Source organism: Anomalospiza imberbis, unplaced genomic scaffold (genome assembly GCF_031753505.1).
Source record: "Anomalospiza imberbis isolate Cuckoo-Finch-1a 21T00152 unplaced genomic scaffold, ASM3175350v1 scaffold_78, whole genome shotgun sequence".
Classification (NCBI taxonomy): Eukaryota; Metazoa; Chordata; class Aves; order Passeriformes; family Viduidae; genus Anomalospiza; species Anomalospiza imberbis.
Genome location: NW_027100397.1, coordinates 204,619 through 226,071, shown reverse-complemented (window position 1 = coordinate 226,071; position 21,453 = coordinate 204,619). Strand labels below are relative to the sequence as shown.

The following is a 21,453-nucleotide window of genomic DNA, read 5'->3' as shown; positions in this document are numbered from 1 at the left end:
CCAGCCTGGGAGGCTGAAGGAAAGTTCCTGCCAGTGTCCTTGCAGCAGCAAAGGGATCCCTGGGAGTTTTCTCCTTTTCTGCTGAAGAGCTTTTGAAGAGCTGCAGGTCTGGTTTTGCAGGCAGAGCATTGCTTGCTGGCTTTAGCCATGGTGGAATATGGAATTCCCAAGAATAAGGGGCAATGTGGACTTTAGCCCATTGTTAGTTTGAACAGCTCCGAACCCAATTTCTGCTTAGTGCAGCTGGATGTGCAGCTGAGGGTAAATAAGGTGATAACTGAGACAGAACTTCCCATCCCTCACGCTGCCGTCTGTCCACAGGGCACAAAAGCAGCACCAGCACCTCCTCTGGCTCCCTCTGCTTCCAAAGAGGAGGCCAAAGAGGAGGAAGGCAGCAGTGAGCTTCCCGCTGTTCCGGGGGACGATGGTGAACATCCCTCAGTGCCGGGAGATGACAATGAACTTCTCGCTGCTCTGGGAGACGAGGGCGAACATCCCACGCTGTGGGAACACAACGGCGAGGCTCCTGCGGTGTGGGACAAGGACAGTGGACATCTCCCGGTGTGGGACGAGGACAGAGGATATCCTGTGGCTTGGGAAGAGGAGGGTGAACTTCTCCCAGCATGGGAAGCGGACAGTGAACGTCCCCTGGCTTGGAAAGATGATGGCGAACCTGCAGCGTTTTGGGAAGAGGACGGAGAAGCTCCCTGTGCTTGGGAAGAGGACACTGAACCTCCCTCGGCTGTGGGATCCTGGGCTGAACATTCTGACAGCAGCACAGCCCTGCAGCCAGAGGGGAGAGGGGAGTGGTGCCTGATGCAGCTGAGTACGTCTGCTCTGTTCCTGTGTGCCAGAGCAGGGTGCTGTGTGTGTGTCTCGGCATCAGCTGCACCCAGTGCTGCTCTGCAGCTGAATGTGCCAGGGTCATTTCTTGTCCTTCCCCAGCTGAGACCAAGGGGCTGACGGCCCCAGGGAGGGGGGCTGCATTCTGGCTCTGCTGCAAGGCGGGGTCTCACTCTGGGAGGGAGCGTCTTCCACGTGGTTTCTTTCAGGGAACACCGTGAGCCTGGCGGAGCCTGCCGAGAAATACCTGGAAGTGGAGCAGATTGGCCAAGGGTAAGTGCACGGCAGTTACTTCTGCACAAGCAGGCCCAGGTGTTGTGCTGGTGCAGGATCAAGTGAGAAGTCAGGAGAGCTCCAAACACCTCCAGACACTGGGGTGCCATCCTGCTGTCCCTCAGTCCTGATCAGAATTGATACCTGTGCTCAGAAGGCACCGTCAGAGGCCCCTGAGGCTGGCACTGTCCTGCCTGCAGCAAGGAGCAGGACCTGGAAGATCTTCTGTCCCTGGAATTGGATTGCCTAGGCAGGAAATGGGAAAGGATGGAATGCATTCTTTTCCAGTTCTTTAGACACCCGTTGCTCACTTCAGGTTTTGAACTAAAGCAGTGCAGTGTGGACATTTGGGATTTGCTCCAGCCCAATTCCATGGTTTTGGGCCTCAGTTTTCTCTGGCACACCTTGCATGGCAGAGGGCTGGTGGCTGCTGCACTGTTGTTGGAAGGGTCGATGCCCCCAGGTGTTTGTGAACGCTGCAGGCAGCAGAGATCTCCTGTCTGGGCTGGCTTTCACTGCCAGGACCTAAAGCGCTGCTTCTTTCTTCTCTGCTGTTTGGTCTCCAGGGCTTTCAGAACCGTTTCTAAAGGACTCGACAGGGCCACTGGAGGAGAGGTCAGTGTCAACACGCCCAGCACGTCTGGCAGCTCTCCAGGGCTCTCCCCTCGGCTGGGAGCTGTGGCTGCAGCTTTGGGGGCCAGCAGAGCTTTCCTGCACAGGCTGCTCCTCTGCAGGCAGAGCCGTGTCAGCCTGCAGAGCACAGCTGGGACAGACTTGGTCCTTCTGAAGTGCCCACAGGAATGCAAGGAGGGCAATGGATGTGTGTGTTTGCTTTGTTGTGCAATCCCAACCAGAGCAGTTGCATCTGAAATCATGACCCAATCCCATAGAACTGCTAAAGGGTTCCCAGCTGTTTTGCTCTGTTTGCACAGAACCAGAATTACCTCCTGCTCGCAAAATGTGTTTGAACAATAATGAGAGTTTTGAGGCCATTTGAGAAGACTGTAGGTGCAGAGAATGTGGTTAGAGCTTGGAGGCTGACAGCTGAGGGGCCATTTCTGCAGGGCTTGCAAGGCCAAATGTCTCTGGCCATGTGTCCTGTAAGCAGCCCCCAGCGAGCAGAGCAATGGGCTGTGGGAATGGCACTTGCTGAGCTCTGGTGTCCCATCCCAAGGCAGTTGGGCACAGCCCGGCTCCGTCGCCCCAGAAAGACTCGCTCCGTGTTTGCTGCGGCCTCCTGCCACAGACTCCTCCAGTGAAAGGTCTGCAATGTCCCTTCAGGTGGCCATAAAGAAAATGAGTCTGAGAGGGCAGAACAGGGAACGAGCTGTGAATGCGCTCCTGCTCCTGAAGGACAAGAAGAACCCCAACATTGTCAGCTCTTTGGACAGGTGAGTGCTTCAGGCCTTATCCCGTGCCCGGGCCCTGCCTTAACCTTTCCTGCCATCCGTAGTCTGTAGCCTGATTTGAAAATGCCTGACCCAGCCTTACCTTCCCAAAACAACAGCCTGGCAGTTCGCTCCCTCTGTGTGCTTTTGTTGCTTTGGTTTGGTTTTTCCTTCAAGCTGACCCTGTTTTCTGTGTCTTACAACAAGTGCTGGTAAACCACAGCAGAAATTATTTCCCTTGGCTTCTTCTTCCCAGCCCTTTCCCATTGCTGCAGATGCCAGGAAGACCAGGTTCTTGTTCCCAGAAATGCCTCGTTTGCCCATTTGTCACTGGCCTTGCCTGTTTCTGAAGGGACTTTCTGAAAGGTTTTCTGACCCCTTTTGTCCCAAGAGCTGCCCGGCCTCCTCCCCTGGATAACCCTGGGAGCTGTGTTGCCTTGTTCTGCAGGGAAGGGTGGAACTGATGAGTTCAGAAGCTGAACCAGCTGGGGGCCAGTGTTGTGGTTCCACATTGATCTGGGCCTTTGCTAAACTGCATTTTTCACCTGCTTGCCATCTCAGGCCTCTCCTTTCTCACAGGGGTCTCCTCCTTTAGACTGTGCAGATCCCAAGGGCTGTGCAGCCTGGCAGGAATGTCTCTCCATCGGATTCTGTCCTCACTGACAAGTGACCTGGCAACAAAACTCCACTCCAGGCTTTTCCATGGGGGAATTGAGCACTGCACATTGGTCTCCATGCCACTGCTTTCCTCTTCCAGCTTCCTTGTCGATGGAGATCTCTGGCTGGTGATGGAATACATGGATGGAGGAACTTTGCAGGACGTTGTCAGACAGACACGCATGGCTGAAGGAGAGATGGCAGCTGTCAGTCGGGAGGTGAGGGATCCTGCCTGTGACTGCCCTGGCTTGGACACGATGGTTCTTCCCAGCAGGGCGTGAGAGCAGGAGTGGCTCCATGCTCAGGGCTTTGTTTCTCTGTTGTTTTTATGAGCTGGAGAAGAAAGAGCCCCTGCAGTGAACAGCCTGCCAGCAGCACTGCACTTCTACTCTGTTCTTGTTCTCTTTCCTGCTGTTGTGGCACTCTCTGTCTGTTTTGGATTTGATGTGCTGTTCTCAGCTTTGCCCTGAACCGTTTGCCTGGAGCTTGTCTGCACTGCACTCCTGGCCTGTCACAGCAAAGTCGCTGCTGGCAGAATTCTAAACTGTCCTTTCTTGTGTGATATATTCCGGCCATTGGTTTTTACCCTCGTGTTTCTTGTTCTCTCTCAGTGTCTGCAGGGCCTGCATTTCCTCCATTCGAACCGGGTGATCCACAGAGATCTGAAGAGCTCCAACATCATTCTGGGAATGGACGGCTCTGTCAAGCTGGGTGGGTGTTCCTGGCCAGGCACGGCGCTCCCGGGGTGCGGCTGTGGGGCTCCTTCCCAGTGACGGCCAGAGCCCCACAAGGGCTGCTGGGGGCACTGCCCGGCCCCTGCTGCCAGCTGAGAGCGGCTGCCCCTGCAGAGAGCTCAGGAGAGGAGCAGGCTGTCAGGGGTGCCTTTGCTCTGGCAATGGCCCTCCCAGAGGGGCAGGAGTTGGAATCTGAAGCTCCAAGGGAATCAGTAAGAGTGACTGCACGAAAGCTGAGGGTTTCTTTAAGGGTCCAGTTCAGTTCCATCTTTCCTTGGCTACAGCCCTGAGGACTTTTCCAGCTGACTTCACTGCTGCATTCTCAGACTGAGAGTGGGGAGTCTTTGTGCTTGGTTTCCTCATTCCAGCTGCCTTTGACAGTGTTTGTTTCTGTCCTCAGCTGATTTTGGCCTCAGCGCTCAGCTCAGCCCTGAGCAGGACCAGCGCAGCTCCATGGTGGGCACTGCTCACTGGATGGCCCCAGAAGTTGTCACCAGTTCTCCTTACGGCCCCAAGGTGGACATCTGGTCCTTCGGCATTGTGACCATCGAGATGGTGGAAGGAGAACCTCCTTACTTCAAGGAAACGAGGGCCATGGTAAGAGGCCAATTCTCCCATGGTTGCAGAGGCCTGTGAGCACAGGGTGAGCCTGCACTGGGAGCAGCAGCTGGAGGATTCTGCACATGGGGAAGGGAATTCCCAGAGGACTGGAGCCTCAACACAGACACATATTCTGCAGTCTCCAGACACAATCTGCTCTGGGATTTACGTTGTTGCAGTTCTTCTGGCTGAGAGGATGACCTGAAAATGTGAAGCAAGTGCACCAGCTCTTTACAATGGCTGTGGCAGCACCAGGGTTAGGGTTTTTTGGTTGGCATAGAAAAATGAGCTGTGAGCAGCATCTCTGCCAGGGAGGAAAGTGCCCCTGGAGCTGGGGCTGGGAAGCCGGGGTCGATGTGAGCACTTGTGGGTGGGAAGGAAGCTGGCAGAGCGCTGAGTTTGCTTTTCCTGCAGGCTCGCGCTCTGATCCGGCAGAACGGGACCCCGCAGCTGCAGGAGCCCAGGCGCCTGTCGGCTCTGCTGCGGGACTTCCTCGAGTGCAGCCTGGAGCCGGACGAGGAGCGGCGCTGGTCTGCCCAGGAGCTGCTGCAGGTGAATGCCAAGCGGCTGCAGGGGAAGCAGCAGCGCCAGGGAGGGGTTTTCTTGTGGGGCCCCCTCCGATGGTCTCCGGTCTCGCTGCTTTCCACACGCAAAGCAAGCAGAATCCTCGCCTGGTTTGGCTTGGCAGGGGCCTTTCGAGGTCATCTGCACCTGGGGCCCCACAGCGAGCAGGGCCATCTTCAAGCAGCTCAGGTGGCTCAGAGCCCTGCCTTACCTGAGCTTGGATGTTTCCAGGGAGGAGGCACCCCCACATCTCTGGGCACCTTCTGTCAGTGCTTCCCCACTCTCCTGCTAAAAAAATTCTGCCTCAGATCTCATCTGAGCCTGCTTCCCTTTCCTGAGTTTCAGACCATTTCCCTTTGTCCTGTTGCAACAGAGCCTGTGAGGAAGTTGACTCTGGAAAGTAACGGTTCATTTCTTTCTTTTTTCTCCTTTGGGCAGCACCCATTTTTATCATCAGCCAAGCCTCTCTCCAGCCTGACCCCTCTGATCATCACAGCAAAGCAACTGAGGCAGCAGCGGAGGAGCTGAAGCACTGGAGGACAGATTTTAGTTACAGTAGTGAGTTAGGACAACTAGTTAGTTATGGTAGTTAGCAGTGCTAGTTAGTTATGGTAGTTAGTAGTGTTAGTTGGTTAAGGTAGTTAGGACAGCCTGTTTGTTACGGTTCTTATGACAGCCTGTTTGTTATGGCACTTTTTTGAATAAAAACTCTCTTAAACCTCAACTCCCTTGACGTGTCCCTTCCTTCTCCCTGTGTGACTCAGCTGCCCAGAGCAATGTGAGGGGAGAGCGGGCCCAGCCTCGCCCAGAGCTGAGCCCCAGCAGAGCCCTGGCAGAGCCCAGAGCAGCCTCGGCATCTGCAGAGTCAGCCTGGAAGGAGGCGCTTGGAGCCTTCTCGGCTGCACCCGACTCTTGGTTACAAACTGTGTGTCAGGGCTCACCCCCAGATTGGGGTGGCCCTGAAAGATGGAAAAATCTCTCCTCCAGCCTGTGCCTTCAAAGAAAGAGTCAGTAGTCTTCAGTCCTCCTGTCTCAAGGTAATTTATTGTGTGTTATCTAAAAGATTTTCTTCCTGAGCTGCTGCGGTCCGTTCAGCAGGTCAGACAAAGGCACACACTGACTCCCAGGGGCCTGGTGCCATCTTTTATATCATCCATGACGTGTTAAATGTTTATGATTTTACCCCAATGCCTATCACCTATATTGAATGGTGACTTTCTACTCTAAACCAATCTGTGAGTGCCAACATCGCCATGAACATGGAGGTTAGGAAGGAGAAAGAAGGAGGACAGGGCACGCCCAAGTCCCTTCATCTTAGAACTTCTGACCCCCATGTACAAAACTCAGACCCCTCTGTACAAGGCCTAAAACCCCCCTGTACAGCAGTCAGAAGTTCTGCCTTTCACTTTGTGACTACTTCTACAATAATATCTAAACTTGTGTGATTTCTTGTTCTTCCTGCAAGGTTGGTAAAATGTTCCATGGGTCAGATTCAAAGCCACAGGGGTTTCCAGCTGCATGCCAGGGTCTCAAATGCTTCCGACCTGTGCCCGGAACATTCAAGAGTGTCCAAGGGACATTCTGGGTTCTGACAAGAACAGGATAATGAGAAGTCAATGAAGAGCCTTGAATGCAGCTTTCCCCACGCCTCCCTCCTTCCAGCTGCACCTCCTCCCCCGGCAGTGCTGGAGACAGGGAATGGGGCCGTGCTCAGTTCATCCCCCGTGGCTTCTCCCTCTGCCCAGGGACAGGAGTCGTTCCCCTGCTGCAGCCTGCGGTCTCTCCCACCGGAGACTTCTCCAGGAACTTCTCCAACCGGAGTCCATCCCCTGGGGCACAGCCCCCCTCCAAGTGCTGCAGCGTGGGTCACTGTGCCACGGGGTCAGTCCTTCCAGGACAGGCTGCTCCAGCGGGGCCCCCTCTGTCCACGGGGTCACAGCCTCCTCTCAGGCGTCCCCATGCTCCAGCCTGGCTCCTCCAGGGGCTGCAGGGGGATCTCTGCATCCCCATGGATCTGCAGGGGGATCTCTGCAGCCCCACTGTTATCAATGAATCAGTCAATTTAATAATTAGAGGAATTTATTAAATCAAGTCAAATAAAAATTGGAAAAGCCACAAGCAAAACAGCGCCGAGCCAGGCGATCGGAGCTGGTTTCAGGCTATACAGCCCCGTACCTCTGGCAGTTCACAAGGTACTGATTCCACAGGGTTTTATTTATATTGCTTTCAGACGTAGTAGGACTCCTGGGGGGTCTTCCTGTTCCCTCTCATCGGTCTTGCCCCTTTCCACATATTAATGCATGTTTTCTTGTGCAGAGCTTTTCCTGGAATACTCTGCTGAAGTCTCGTTAGATGGCAATCCTCTCGAATATCTTGTTCTGGCTATGAATATTCATCTTATCAGTTCAATGCTTATCTTCTAGATGGAATAATCCTTCAGAGTAACCATCCTTTGAGACAGGAATTCATCTTGTATATATTGTTCTTTCTGTCACTTGATTCCATTTAAAAAGATACTGTATTATTTCTAGTCCTGAGCACAATTTATTTTAAATTATATATTACACCCATGGATATGCAGGGAGACCTCTGCATCCCCATGGATCTGCAGGGGCATCTCTGCAGCCCCATGGATCTGCAAGGGGATCTCTGCATTCCCATGGATCTCTGCATCCAGCACCACTGTCTTTGGAGGCACCAGGAATAGGCTGAGCTCTGCCTGAAGCTCTTCTCCCATTCCCCACACCCTTCCCACCACAGAGAGGGTTTTCCCTCCTTGCAGCTCCCCAGGCTGGGTTTGCAGCCCCTCCTCGTGTGGGACCTCTGGGGCTTTTCCTCCCCACTGCATTCCTGTGCCGTGGAGCCATTCCAAATGGCCTCTTCCACGAGGTTCTGTGTCAGGGATTTGTTCTCCCTGGTCTCTGTCCGCAGCTCAGTGCCTGGGGCAGGAAGGACAAGGAGAGTTAGGGACAGGGAGAAAGAGAAAGGGAAAGGCAGGAGAGGAAGGAAGAAGAAAGAACGAGGGAGGAAGGAAATGGGAAAAGACGTAGATGGATGAAGGAGAGAATGAGGAGAGGAAGTAGGGCAGAGAAGAAGATGGGATTTGCCTCCGTGCCAGAGGGAAGGGGAAGGAGATCCCCACAATCCATCCCTGGCAGAACGGCGTCAGCAGCGAGGTTGTCCTGCAGCCAGGGGCGATGCTGGGCTGGGAGATGGAGCAGGAGAGAGGGGCAAAGGGGCAGTGACTTCCTCCTCACCTGCCTGGCTGTCCCAGTCTGTAGCGTCCTAGCACTACCAAGGCCCTTGGAGCGTCCGGCACTGATGAGCCCGAAGCTCACGGCGACTTTATAAAGCTGACAAAGTAGGCAGGATGGGTCTTTGTAGGATCTCCAGCAAACTGGTTTATTGGAACAGGAACAGGGCACAGAGCTGAACAGGCTCCAGGGACAAAGACAGGCTGCAAGCTGAGGGCACAGGGCGTTTTTATATGGGGTAGTGAGGGTGGAGCTGAGGGTCAGGGTCCAATGGATATGGGGGAAAATGGTGCAAAGGAGGGGTTAAGGGTCGTGTCAGCTAATAGGGAAACAGAGGCAGGGAAATGCAGTAAACTTGGGCCAGTGGAGGGACAGAGAGAGGAGAACATTCTAGGGACTAACCAAAATAGGTGACAGGGGTTGAACTAGGGTAATTAGGCCAACGGGCCAATGGGGTAACATAACTTTACAGAAATCAGCATGTGCCTGCAAAGATCTATGGGAGAAGCAAGCTTCTCCCCATAACCTTGAAATCTATTCTTGTTTGGGACCAGTCCTCCAGAGCTGAGGGACTGAGATTCTGATGGTAGGCTCCTGGGCCTCCACAGCAGTGCATCTTCCTTTTCCTTGTTTTCATTGCAGCGTCATTCTCCTCCACCCAGATGAAATTGAGGATTGGCAATGGCTTGCAAGAAAGCAAGGGGTGAGTACCTTGGGTTTGGTGAGAAATGAGCCTCATGCTTTAGAATTTTTAAAACTTTAAGAAGGCATAATTAGAGACAAATCAATAACAGTGGTGGGTGTTTGGCAATGGCCAGAGGCACACTGGTTAGCCATAGCAACTCTTCTTATCTATTTTTTCCATTTTATTGTTCAAAAACATATTGATAAAGATTATACACATTGAAAGATTTCTTTGAACTCGTTTACTTGTTCCAGGAACTCTTTAAGTTGGTTTGAGCCCCAAGCCGCCTTTCTAGAGTACGTGCAGGAATCGTTGATTGTTGTTCTGAGGGTTGTGTGTCACTTCCTCACAACAGCCCCCTAATCCCTGGTTTCAGCTGTGAGTCTGCAGGCCCCAAGTTGGGCAACTCCCTGGGGGCTCCCCTGGCAGGGGAGACCCTCCTGGAGCAGTTCTGTGTCAGGAAGGAGAGACGCATTGGACTTCTTTGGTCTTCAGCTTCTGTTTATTGTTACCTTATCAAAACTTCAGCACACTGTCTGCACCAGACTCTGCGTGCAGGAAAAACAGCACAAAAATGACCAACAATCTCTTGTTACAAGGCCTTTTAAGTCTAATCAAAAACTAAGCTACCCAGTTAAGAAGGGACACCGAAATTATTTTCCTTTCTAACCCAATAACTGAGCCCTAAAGACCCGGATTTTTCATGTGGATTTTTCTACCCATTTACAAGATACCAGCTAAAGGCAAGAAGAAAGAGGAAGAAGAAAGAAGAAGGGAACTCAAGACAACACCCTATATCCTCCATCTTGAATCCATCTATAACATACTAAAAATCCTAAAACCTAAATGTCTCACCCATGTGAAATACTCCACTACTCTCTACAATTCTCTACAATCTCTTTCACACTTTTGTGGTTTCTAGTTTACCTTGAGGCTTTGGAAGTTTTCTCCATGAACGAGGGTCAAAGTCAGTGCTCCCCTGGGGGTCAGGGCACCCCAGAGCAGACAGAGAAATATTCCCAGTGCCCTGGGTTTCCACATCAGCAGGCGACAGTTATTGACAGTCGAAGGGTCAGCGGCAGGGGTCCTCATCACACCCGTTCCTTAAATGTTATCTGGCCATGCAGACGGTTTTAGCTACTTCCACAAGTACTTTAAATCAACATTAGCTGTTTCACAAATATCTCTGAGTTGTTCTTGTCAGTTAGTTACAAAAATAAAAGCATTAGTTATTATTTCACAACTGCAGCAACTTCTGCAAAAGTTAACATTCTAATGCAAAACACGTAGCATCCACTTCAATACTTTGCAAAAGCCAAAACTATAATGTATGTTTTTCACACTGTCCACAAACTAAAATATCATCCATGAATGATGTTCTGAGGATTTGAGCGACACAGGGGCCAGGGCATTGGCCACAAAAAGCCGACAAATTGTACGACAGCAAAAGCAGTTAAAAGTGATTACAAACTGTAGTGTATCAAAATCAGCTCATCTTTCATGTTGTGATTAGGAATAAGTTGCAGAAGTCAAGACATAATAGCAAAAGCCACCAACTACATAGTTCTTTATAACAAACCCAGGGCAGGTTTTTCCCTTGCATGGAGCCCTTGGGCCTTCCCCGGGCCCCTTCTGCCCTCTTGCAGAGCCGGTGGCATTTTCCACCACCCACAGTTTGTAACCAAGAGTCGGGTGCAGCCGAGAAGGCTCCAAGCGCCTCCTTCCAGGCTGACTCTGCAGATGCTGAGGCTGCTCTGGGCTCTGCCAGGGCTCTGCTGGGGCTCAGCACTGGGTGAGGCTGGGCCCGCTCTCCCCTCACATTGCTCCGGGCAGCTGAGTCACACAGGGAGAAGGAAGGGACACGTCAAGGGAGTTGAGGTTTAAGAGAGTTTTTATTCAAAAAAGTGCCATAACAAACAGGCTGTCATAAGAACCGTAACAAACAGGCTGTCCTAACTACCTTAACCAACTAGCACTGCTAACTACCATAACTAACTAGTTGTCCTAACTAACTACAGTAACTAAACGCTGTCCTCCAGTGCTTCATCTCCTCTGCTGCTGCCTCAGTTGCTTTGCTGCAGTGATCAGAGGGGTCAGGCTGGAGAGAGGCTTGGCTGATGATAAAAATGGGTGCTGCCCAAAGGAGAAAAAAGAAAGAAATGAACCGTTACTTTCCAGAGTCAACTTCCTCACAGGCTCTGCTGCAACAGGACAAAGGGAAATGGTCTGAAACTCAGGAGAGGGAAGCAGGCTCAGATAAGATCTGAGGCAGAATTTTTTTAGCAGGAGAGTGGGGAAGCACTGACAGAAGGTGCCCAGAGATGTGGGAGGTGCCTCCTCCCTGGAAACATCCAAGCTCAGGTCAGGCAGGGCTCTGAGCCACCTGAGCTGCTTGAAGATGGCCCTGCTCGCTGTGGGGCCCCAGGTGCAGATGACCTCAAAAGGCCCCTGCCAAGGCAAACCAGGCGAGGATTCTGCTTGCTTTGCGTGTGGAAAGCAGCGAGACCGGAAACCATCGGAGGGGGCCCCGCAAGAAAACCCCTCCCTGGCGCTGCTGCTTCCCCTGCAGCCGCTTGGCATTCACCTGCAGCAGCTCCTGGGCAGACCAGCGCCGCTCCTCGTCCGGCTCCAGGCTGCACTCGAGGAAGTCCCGCAGCAGAGCCGACAGGCGCCTGGGCTCCTGCAGCTGCGGGGTCCCGTTCTGCCGGATCAGAGCGCGAGCCTGCAGGAAAAGCAAACTCAGCGCTCTGCCAGCTTCCTTCCCACCCACAAGTGCTCACATCGACCCCAGCTTCCCAGCCCCAGCTCCAGGGGCACTTTCCTCCCTGGCAGAGATGCTGCTCACAGCTCATTTTTCTATGCCAACCAAAAAACCCTAACCCTGGTGCTGCCACAGCCATTGTAAAGAGCTGGTGCACTTGCTTCACATTTTCAGGTCATCCTCTCAGCCAGAAGAACTGCAACAACGTAAATCCCAGAGCAGATTGTGTCTGGAGACTGCAGAATATGTGTCTGTGTTGAGGCTCCAGTCCTCTGAGAATTCCCTTCCCCATGTCCAGAAACCTCCAGCTGCTGCTCCCAGTGCACGGTCACCCTGTGCTCACAGGCCTCTGCAACCACTGGAGAATTGGCCTCTTACCATGGCCCTCGTTTCCTTGAAGTAAGGAGGTTCTCCTTCCACCATCTCGATGGTCACAATGCCGAAGGACCAGATGTCCACCTTGGGGCCGTAAGGAGAACTGGTGACAACTTCTGGGGCCATCCAGTGAGCAGTGCCCACCATGGAGCTGCGCTGGTCCTGCTCAGGGCTGAGCTGAGCGCTGAGGCCAAAATCAGCTGAGGACAGAAACAAACACTGTCAAAGGCAGCTGGAATGAGGAAACCAAGCACAAAGACTCCCCACTCTCAGTCTGAGAATGCAGCAGTGAAGTCAGCTGGAAAAGTCCTCAGGGCTGTAGCCAAGGAAAGATGGAACTGAACTGGACCCTTAAAGTAACCCTCAGCTTTCGTGCAGTTGCTTTTACTGATTCCCTTGCAGCTTTAGATTCCAACTCCTGCCCCTCTGGGAGGGCCATTCCCAGAGCAAAGGCACCCCTGACAGCCTGCTCCTCTCCTGAGCTCTCTGCAGGGGCAGCCGCTCTCAGCTGGCAGCAGGGGCCGGGCAGTGCCCCCAGCAGCCCTTGTGGGGCTCTGGCCGTCACTGGGAAGCAGCCCCACAGCCGCACCCCGGGAGCGCCGTGCCTGGCCAGGAACACCCACCCAGCTTGACAGAGCCGTCCATTCCCAGAAGGATGTTGGAGCTCTTCAGATCTCTGTGGATCACCCGGTTCGAATGGAGGAAATGCAGGCCCTGCAGACACTGAGAGAGAACAAGAAACACGAGGGTAAAAACCAATGGCCGGAATATATCACACAAGAAAGGACAGTTTAGAATTCTGCCAGCAGCGACTTTGCTGTGACAGGCCAGGAGTGCAGTGCAGACAAGCTCCAGGCAAACGGTTCAAGGCAAAGCTGAGAACAGCACATCAAATCCAAAACAGGCAGAGAGTGCCACAACAGCAGGAAAGAGAACAAGAACAGAGTAGAAGTGCAGTGCTGCTGGCAGGCCGTTCACTGCAGGGGCTCTTTCTTCTCCAGCTCATAAAAACAACAGAGAAACAAAGCCCTGAGCATGGAGCCACTCCTGCTCTCACGCCCTGCTGGGAAGGACCATCGTGTCCAAGGCATGGCAGTCACAGGCAGGATCCCTCACCTCCCGACTGACGGCTGCCATCTCTCCTTCAGCCATGCGTGTCTGTCTGACAACGTCCTGCAAAGTTCCTCCATCCATGTATTCCACCACCAGCCAGAGATCTCCATCGACAAGGAAGCTGGAAGAGGAAAGTAGTGGCATGGAGACCAATGTGCAGTGCTCAATTCCCTCATGGAAAAGCCTGGAGTGGAGTTTTGTTGCCAGGTCACTTGTCAGTGAGGACAGAATCCGATGGAGAGACATTCCTGCCAGGCTGCACAGCCCTTGGGATCTGCACAGTCTAAAGGAGGAGACCCCTGTGAGAAAGGAGAGGCCTGAGATGGCAAGCAGGTGAAAAATGCAGTTTAGCAAAGGCCCAGATCAATGTGGAACCACAACACTGGCCCCCAGCTGGTTCAGCTTTTGAACTCATCAGTTCCACCCTTCCCTGCAGAACAAGGCAACACAGCTCCCAGGGTTATCCAGGGGAGGAGGCCGGGCAGCACTTGGGACAAAAGGGGTCAGAAAACCTTTCAGAAAGTCCCTTCAGAAACAGGCAAGGCCAGTGGCAAATGGGCAAACGAGGCATTTCTGGGAACAAGAACCTGGTCTTCCTGGCATCTGCAGCAATGGGAAAGGGCTGGGAAGAAGAAGCCAAGGGAAATAATTTCTGCTGTGGTTTACCAGCACTTGTTGTAAGAAACAGAAAACAGGGTCAACTTGAAGGGAAAACCAAACCAAAGCAAAAAAAGCACATGGAGGGAGCGAACTGCCAGGCTGTTGTTTTGGGAAGATACGGCTGGGTCAGGTATTTTCAAATCAGGCTACAGACTACGGATGCCAGGAAAGGTTAAGGCAGGGCCCGGGCACGGGATAAGGCCTGAAGCACTCACCTGTCCAAAGAGCTGACAATGTTGGGGTTCTTCTTGTTCTTCAGGAGCAGGAGCTCATTCACAGCTCGTTCCCTGTTCTGCCCTCTCAGACTCATTTTCTTTATGGCCACCTGAAGGGACATTGCAGACCTTTCACTGGAGGAGTCTGTGGCAGGAGGCTGCAGCAAACACGGAGCGAGTCTTTTTGGGGCGACGGAGCAGGGCTGTGCCCAACTGCCTTGGGATGGGACACCAGAGCTCAGCAAGTGCCATTCCCACAGCCCATTGCTCTGCTCGCTGGGGGCTGCTTACAGGACACATGGCCAGAGACATTTGGCCTTGCAAGCTCTGCAGAAATGGCCCCTCAGCTGTCAGCCTCTAAGCTCTAACCACATTCTCTGCACCTACAGTCTTCTCAAATGGCCTCAACACTCTCATTATTGTTCAAACACATTCTGCAAGCAGGAGGTAATTCTGGTTCTGTGCAAACAGAGCAAAACAGCTGGGAACCCTTTAGCAGTTCTATGGGATTGGGTCATGATTTCAGATGCAACTGCTCTGGTTGGGGTTGCACAACAAAGCAAACACACACATCCATTGCTCAGGTGATCCCTGTCACAGGCTGTCACTGACCCCAGAGCCAAACACAACTGCAGGGTTTAGGAGAGAGCTTTGCTCTGGACATCCATCTTCTCATTTCTCTCCCTCTCTCTCTGTGAAGAGCTGCAGTGGAACTGAAACCCCAAACTGAGCCCAAGCAGGATCTCTCCCTCATTAGGCCTTGAGGTATCCTTTGAAGATGAAAGGCAGGATGGAAAAACTGCTAAATAGTGTTCCTGTCTGAGGCTGGGGTGAAGATAAATTGGGCCTCAGTCTCCAGCACTGATGCATTCCCACTTTTAGATATGAAGACCAAGCCAGCGTGTCCTGCTCTGACAGACACCGCTGCCCTCCTTGCATTCCTTTGGGCACTTCAGAAGGACCAAGTCTGTCCCAGCTGTGCTCTGCAGGCTGACACGGCTCTGCCTGCAGAGGAGCAGCCTGTGCAGGAAAGCTCTGCTGGCCCCCAAAGCTGCAGCCACAGCTCCCAGCCGAGGGGAGAGCCCTGGAGAGCTGCCAGACGTGCTGGGCGTGTTGACACTGACCTCTCCTCCAGTGGCCCTGTCGAGTCCTTTAGAAACGGTTCCGAAAGCCCTGGAGACAAAACAGCAGAGAAGAAAGAAGCAGTGCTTTAGGTCCTGGCAGTGAAAGCCAGCCCAGACAGGAGATCTCTGCTGCCTGCAGCGTTCACAAACACCTGGGGGCATCGACCCTTCCAACAACAGCGCAGCAGCCACCAGCCCTCTGCCATGCAAGGTGTGCCAGAGAAAACTGAGACCCAACACCAAGGAATTGGGCTGGAGCAAATCCCAAATGTCCACACTGAACAGCTTTAGTTCAAAACCTGAAGTGAGCAATGGGAGTCTAAAGAACTGGAAAAGAATGCATTCCATCCTTTCCCATTTCCTGCCTAGGCAATCCAATTCCAGGGACAGAAGATCTTCCAGGTCCTGCTCCTTGCTGCAGGCAGGACACTGCCAGCCTCAGGGGCCTTTGACGGTGCCTTCTGAGCACAGGTATCAATTCTGATCAGGACTGAGGGACAGCAGGATGGCGCCCCAGTGTCTGGAGGTGTTTGGAGCTCTCCTGACTTCTCACTTGATCCTGCACCAGCACAACACCTGGGCCTGCTTGTGCAGAAGTAACTGCCGTGCACTTACCCTTGGCCAATCTGCTCCACTTCCAGGTATTTCTCGGCAGGCTCCGCCAGGCTCACGGTGTTCCCTGAAAGAAACTACGTGGAAGACGCTCCCTCCCAGAGTGAGACCCCGCCTTGCAGCAGAGCCAGAATGCAGCCCCCCTCCCTGGGGCCGTCAGCCCCTTGGTCTCAGCTGGGGAAGGACAAGAAATGACCCTGGCACATTCAGCTGCAGAGCAGCACTGGGTGCAGCTGATGCCGAGACACACACACAGCACCCTGCTCTGGCACACAGGAACAGAGCAGACGTACTCAGCTGCATCAGGCACCACTCCCCTCTCCCCTCTGGCTGCAGGGCTGTGCTGCTGTCAGAATGTTCAGCCCAGGATCCCACAGCCGAGGGAGGTTCAGTGTCCTCTTCCCAAGCACAGGGAGCTTCTCCGTCCTCTTCCCAAAACGCTGCAGCTTCTCCGTCGTCTTCCCAAAACGCTGCAGGTTCTCCGTCCTCTTCCCAAAACGCTGCAGGTTCGCCATCATCTCTCCAAGCCAGGGGAAGTTCACTGTCCGCTTCCCATGCTGGGAGAAGTTCACCCTCCTCTTCCCAAGCCACAAGATGTCCTCTCTCCTCGTCCCACGCCGGGAGATGTCCACTGTCCTTGTCCCACACCGCGGGAGCCTCGCCGTTGTGTTCCCACAGCGCGGGATGTTCGCCCTCGTCTCCCAGAGCAGCGGGAAGTTCACTGTCATCTCCCATCACTGAGGGATGTTCACCATCGTCCCCCGGAACAGTGGGAAGCTCACTGCTGCCTTCCTCCTCTTTGGCCTCGTCTTTGGAAGCAGAGGGAGCCAGAGGAGGTGCTGGTGCTGCTTTTGTGCCCTGTGGACAGACGGCAGCGTGAGGGACGGGAAGTTCTGTCTCAGTTATCACCTTATTTACCCTCAGCTGCACATCCAGCTGCACTAAGCAGAAATTGGGTTCGGAGCTGTTCAAACTAACAATGGGCTAAAGTCGACATTGCCCCTTATTGTTGGGAATTCCATATTCCACCATGGGTAGAGCCAGCAAGCAATGCTCTGCCTGCAAAACCAGACCTGCAGCTCTTCAAAAGGTCTTCAGCAGAAAAGGAGAAAACTCCCAGGGATCCCTTTGCTGCTGCAAGGACAATGACAGGAACTTTCCTTCAGCCTCCCAGGCTGGCACATGGCTGCCACATGCCGAGCTCACAACTTGCTGCACAATTCCAAACACCAAAGGTTCCTTTCCCACTCACCGAAGGAGGAGCTGCTCGGGATCCACTCATGAGGTGCCCTGCAAGGGAAGAGGGAACATGAACCAGATGCTGTCAGGAAAAAAACTGCCTGTGGTGGGAAATGCCCCAGAGCAAGGCAACCCCGAGAGAGCATTTTGCTTTCACAGCGTCCCTCCAGGAGCCACAGTCCCTTCCCACAGCAAGAGAACAGCACAAAATACTGGGCTGGGTCAGCTCTTGGCTGGACAGGCAGTTCCAGGCTCTGCTGCCACAGACTCCCTGCTTGAGGGAACAGAACCCCCCAGGGCTCATTGCAAATGCTGCGCACGCCCCGCTGGCTGCAGACACCCCCTTTTCCAGCTGCAGCTGCTGCCAGGAGCTCTCCCAAAGCAATGGTGTCTTCATGGCAATTTGGTTACAAAGTCAGCTCAGGCCCAGAGGAAGAACAGCAAGCACACAGCAAGCCCAAAGCCACAGCACCGAGGGAAAACCTCGACTTACGTGCCAAGTGGGTTAAAAAATACCCCGCATACGCCACAGAGTACAGCGTGCAAACTGCAGCAGCCACGTGCTGGATCATTTTGGCTGCGCTGCACACGTCTGCAGACTGTAGCCCTGCAAGCACAGAAGGACACCCGTCAGGGCTGGGCTGGCTGCTGAGAATGCCTCGGGCAGGAGGATCCTCCGGCAACGAGCAGTGCCCAGAGCCACTCTGGACACTGAGGCCTCCGTGTGCCACAGCAACGGGAACACCTCGGGGACGTGGCAGTGCTCCTGTGACATCACAGCAGCAGCTCACGCAGAAACCGCCTGGAAGGTTCTCCTGTGTCACAAAGGAGCACAAAGAGCCCTCCCAGGGCACAGCCTGTTGCCCAAAGGATCCAGGAGGAGCTCTGAAAATGCAGCAAACAAGGACACCACATAGCCCAGCCTGAACACTGAGGAGGAACAAGGACGACACCAAAGCAGAGCAAACATGACCTTTAGTCACTGACACTTCTGGCTAAAACCAGCAAGCCGTGTTCCATCTGGGATCTGTGTTCTAGTTTCAAAAAAAAGCAAGGTTTTTCCACTCTAAATATAGAGAAGGCAGGAACTGGGCAGGAGGTGGGATGAGGAAGGAGGAGGAGGAGGGAGAGAGGAAGAGGAGGAGCATGAAGAGGAGGAGCAGGAGCAGGAAAGGAGGAGAAAAAGGAGGTTCCAGTGCCCCCTGTGGCCGCAGCACCCTTGGCCCCGGGACCATCGCCCCCAGCTCATCCTGCAGGTGGGAGGGGAGGGGGAGCTCATCCCAAATCTGTCGGAGGGTCCCCGAGAGGGTTTTTTTATTGGGGTGTGTTTGGAGCCTGCAGATTGTGGAATTGAGCCCCAAATATCGTCTGGGAAGACCAAATAAACCCTGGGAGGTTTTTTTCTGTGTGTGTGTGTGTAGGTTTGGATCTTGCAGGACCCCAGAGCTGAGCCCCTTGGGGGGATCTTTGGGCATCCACGTGGCCATTGCCCAGGGTCACCAGGGGGAAGACATTGGTCCTGGGGACCCCCTGGGGAGCAGAGGAGAGGAACCCCTGGGACCCCCCAGAGTGGGGAGAGCAGAGAGGGGTGATCCTGGAGCTGGGGGACCCCCAGCTGGCTGGAATGGGGGGGAGCCTGGAGAGGAGGGACCCCTGGGACCCCTGGGATCTCAAAGTAGAGCATCAGGGCAGAAGGGACCCCATGGACCCCCCAAAAGCCCCTGGATTATCCCTAATCAGGACGCCAGAGAAGGGGGAACCCCTGGAGGCATTGGACCTCCATCATCCCAGGGAAAGGAAACCTCTGGCACACCAAAAGTGGAGAGATCAGAGATAAGGATCTCCTGGGAGAGTTGTTTTGGGCTGAACCTTGATATAGTGGAGATTTCCATGGACACAAGACTCCTGCTGACTTCTAGGGATGGACTTGGGCAGTGAGGAGCCTCTATTCCAAGGTGCTCCCACCTTGGTTTTCCCCAAAGCAGGATTTGTCATTCCCAGGGTGTGGCTGGATGGAGGAGGAGGAAAAGCCCCGAAGATCCTGCAGGAGGAGGGGCTGCAAACCCAGCCCAGGGAGCTGCGGGGAGGAAAGAGCCCCCCTGAGCCAGGAAGGTGGCCGGAGATCCAGCCGGAGCACGGAGCTGGTAGAGAAGCCTCATGGCAGGGAGAAACCCCACAAGTGCTTGGAATGTGGGCAGGGTTTCAGCTGCAGCTCCACCCTGATGGAACACCACAACATCCACACTGGGGAGAGGCCCTGTGAGTGTGGGGAGTGTGGGGAGAGCTTCAGTGGGACCTCTGACCTCACCGAGCACCACAGGATCCACACTGGGGAATGGCCCTATGAGTGCTTGGAATGGCAGAAGAGCTTCAGGTGGAATTCAGGGATCGTCACTCACCAGCACTTCCACACCAGGGAGAGGCCCTGTGAGTGCCCCGAGTGCAGGAAGAGCTTCGTGCGCTGCTCCAGCTCCATCCCCCATGGGAGGATCCACGTTGGATGATCCCCAGTGAGCCCCGTTGGGCAGAGCCCCGGTGACCCCGCTCTGGGTGATCCTGGTTGGGTGGGGGGAAGGTGTTGGAGAGATTTCTTTCCCCTCTCCTTGTCCTGGTGTGATTTGGTTGGTAATAAATTCCCTCCCTGTGCCCGGGCCGGGTCTGTTGTGCCCGTGCCGGATTTGCTGAGGGATCTCTCCCGCTCCTTGTCCCCAGGCAGGAACCCTCGGTTCCATTTGCAGTCCCTGTGCGGCTGCGGGGGGCAGGGACAGAGCGGCTCTGGGGGGTGCCTGGCATGGGGCCAGCGTCACCCCTCGCCACGGGCACCCCTGAGACCCCGCGCAGCCGGGCACACATTTCTGGGCACAGCTGAGCTCCCAGCTGCGCAGCGCCCCAAGGCTCCCCGGGCCTGGAAAAGCCCCAGCCGGGGCTGCAGCGTCCCGGAACCGCTCAGCCAATCCAAACGCAGCCAAAACGCGCTGCAGCCAATGGGAGAGCGAGGAGTTGAGGAGTCATCGGTTGTGTGGCAGAGCCTCGGCAATCGGTGCCCAAAAGTGCTCGGAGCCAATGAGAGCGCGCGGCGCTGCTGAGCCCGCGCTGCTCCGGACTGGTGCTGCCAGCGCAGCGCGGCCGCTCTGGGGCTGGTGCTCCCTGGGCGGCGCTGGCCATGGGGCGAGTGGCGGCAGCTGGGGCCGTACTGGTGGCACTGGTGGTGCTGGGAGCCCCCCCGGCTGCGGGCGCGGAGCTCTCGGGAGAGCGGGGGGGGCGGGAGGCGGTGGGACAGGGGGGAGAATGGGGAAAAGGGGGCGGTGGGAGCCCGAAATTGCAGGGGCAGGAGGAGGAGGGGACCCCGAAAGGAAGAGCGGGAGGGGCTGAGGGTTGGGGGCAGGTGAGGAAGGGTCGGGAGAGGGTGGGAAAGTGGGGAAAAGGGGAGGGTAGGACCCCAAAACTGAGCGGGAAGTGGGGCTGGGAATTGTTAGAACAGGGTGGGAAAGGGTGGGAAAGAGGAGAATGGGATCCGAAAAGTGGGTTGGGAAAAGGTTGGAGGTGGAAGGGGAGAGGATGTGGAAGGGCAAATGGGGGAAGGGTGGAAAAGAGGAAGTGGCAGTGTCGCCCTGATTTCTTAGGATTTTCTAAAGTCTTCTGAATTTACATTCTTGTAGAGAACTTTCTCATGCAACTTTCTGTAAACAACCTATTGTTTTGCATTCTTTCATAGAGGTGGAGAAATTTGATAGACTGGTAGTTTGTCCAGTGTCATTGGAGAGGTGGCACGTTCACCCTCCAATCCACTGGCACCTTTTGAGAACTATAAATGATTGGAGTCAGAAAAAATAAATTAGTCTCTTCATGGTGACCAAAGCTGTGGTGCGTCGTTTTTCCTTGTGTCCTCTGGTGACATCTGGTGGCCGCCGGCGTGTACTACAGCTTAGGTCGGGTGAGAGTGAGCTTACCCCCCCCCCGATCTGTGGCGTTTTGCCTGCTGTGTTAGTGATGGAAACCTCTATCGGTTTCGGGATGTAATCTCTTATGTTGGATCTCTGGAGGAATGGCCTGGAGAGGAATCGTGTTTCCGTCTCCTGGAGTGATTTTGAAAGGCTGTTTCTGTGGGCAAGGCAGCAGGGGTTCTTTTCTGACTTTAGGGAGGTGATGTCCCGGGAAGTGTGGTCTCAGTTGGGGGTCAGACTCATGGACGCCCTGTTTGATAACTGCTCTGTGGACGTTGGACCACTGCTGGTGCAATGGAAAATAGTGGACGCGGCTTGGCCGGAATCTGAATTTGGTAGCTCTCGGAGCTCTTTGGGGGAACCGTCTGTCTCGGACGTGGACGACGGGGACTTTGAGTTTATGCAGGATGCG

The 21,453-nt window shown here is 54.3% G+C and overlaps 1 protein-coding gene and 1 pseudogene across 2 annotated transcripts; one reads left to right on the top strand and one right to left on the bottom strand.

The window, feature by feature from the left end:
- Positions 1–21,453, top strand: part of LOC137467742 (zinc finger protein 208-like) — a 181,526-nt pseudogene that overhangs the window by 142,916 nt on the left and 17,157 nt on the right.
- On the bottom strand, positions 6,993–19,573 carry LOC137467744 (uncharacterized). Of its 2 annotated transcripts, XM_068179177.1 has the most exons (13): positions 19,511–19,573; positions 19,069–19,174; positions 16,113–16,721; positions 15,862–15,925; positions 15,247–15,295; positions 14,123–14,232; positions 13,251–13,368; positions 12,758–12,857; positions 12,138–12,334; positions 11,583–11,720; positions 7,804–7,951; positions 7,647–7,741; positions 6,993–7,085 (listed from the first exon to the last, which is right to left on the bottom strand). In XM_068179177.1, exons 1-13 carry the CDS (start codon positions 19,571–19,573, stop codon positions 6,993–6,995), a joined length of 1,890 nt encoding a protein of 629 aa, XP_068035278.1. The 2 variants fall into 2 exon arrangements, 1 of the variants encoding a protein (XP_068035278.1); XR_010995617.1 differs by lacking the exons at positions 6,993–7,085; positions 7,647–7,741; positions 7,804–7,951; ... (5 more) ...; positions 19,069–19,174; positions 19,511–19,573 and having other exon boundaries at positions 14,349–15,295; positions 16,152–16,292.

Coding starts and splice junctions, on each gene's coding strand:
- LOC137467744 (XM_068179177.1), bottom strand. CDS start 19,573: ATGGAGCTGGAGCAGCGCACGAAGCTCTTCCTGCACTCGGGGCACTCA. Junction 11,721..12,137: donor TCAAGGAAACGAGGGCCATG/GTAAGAGGCCAA, acceptor CTTTTCCTGCAG/GCTCGCGCTCTGATCCGGCA. Junction 7,086..7,646: donor AGATCCATGGGGATGCAGAG/GTCTCCCTGCAT, acceptor GGGGCTGCAGAG/ATCCCCCTGCAGATCCATGG.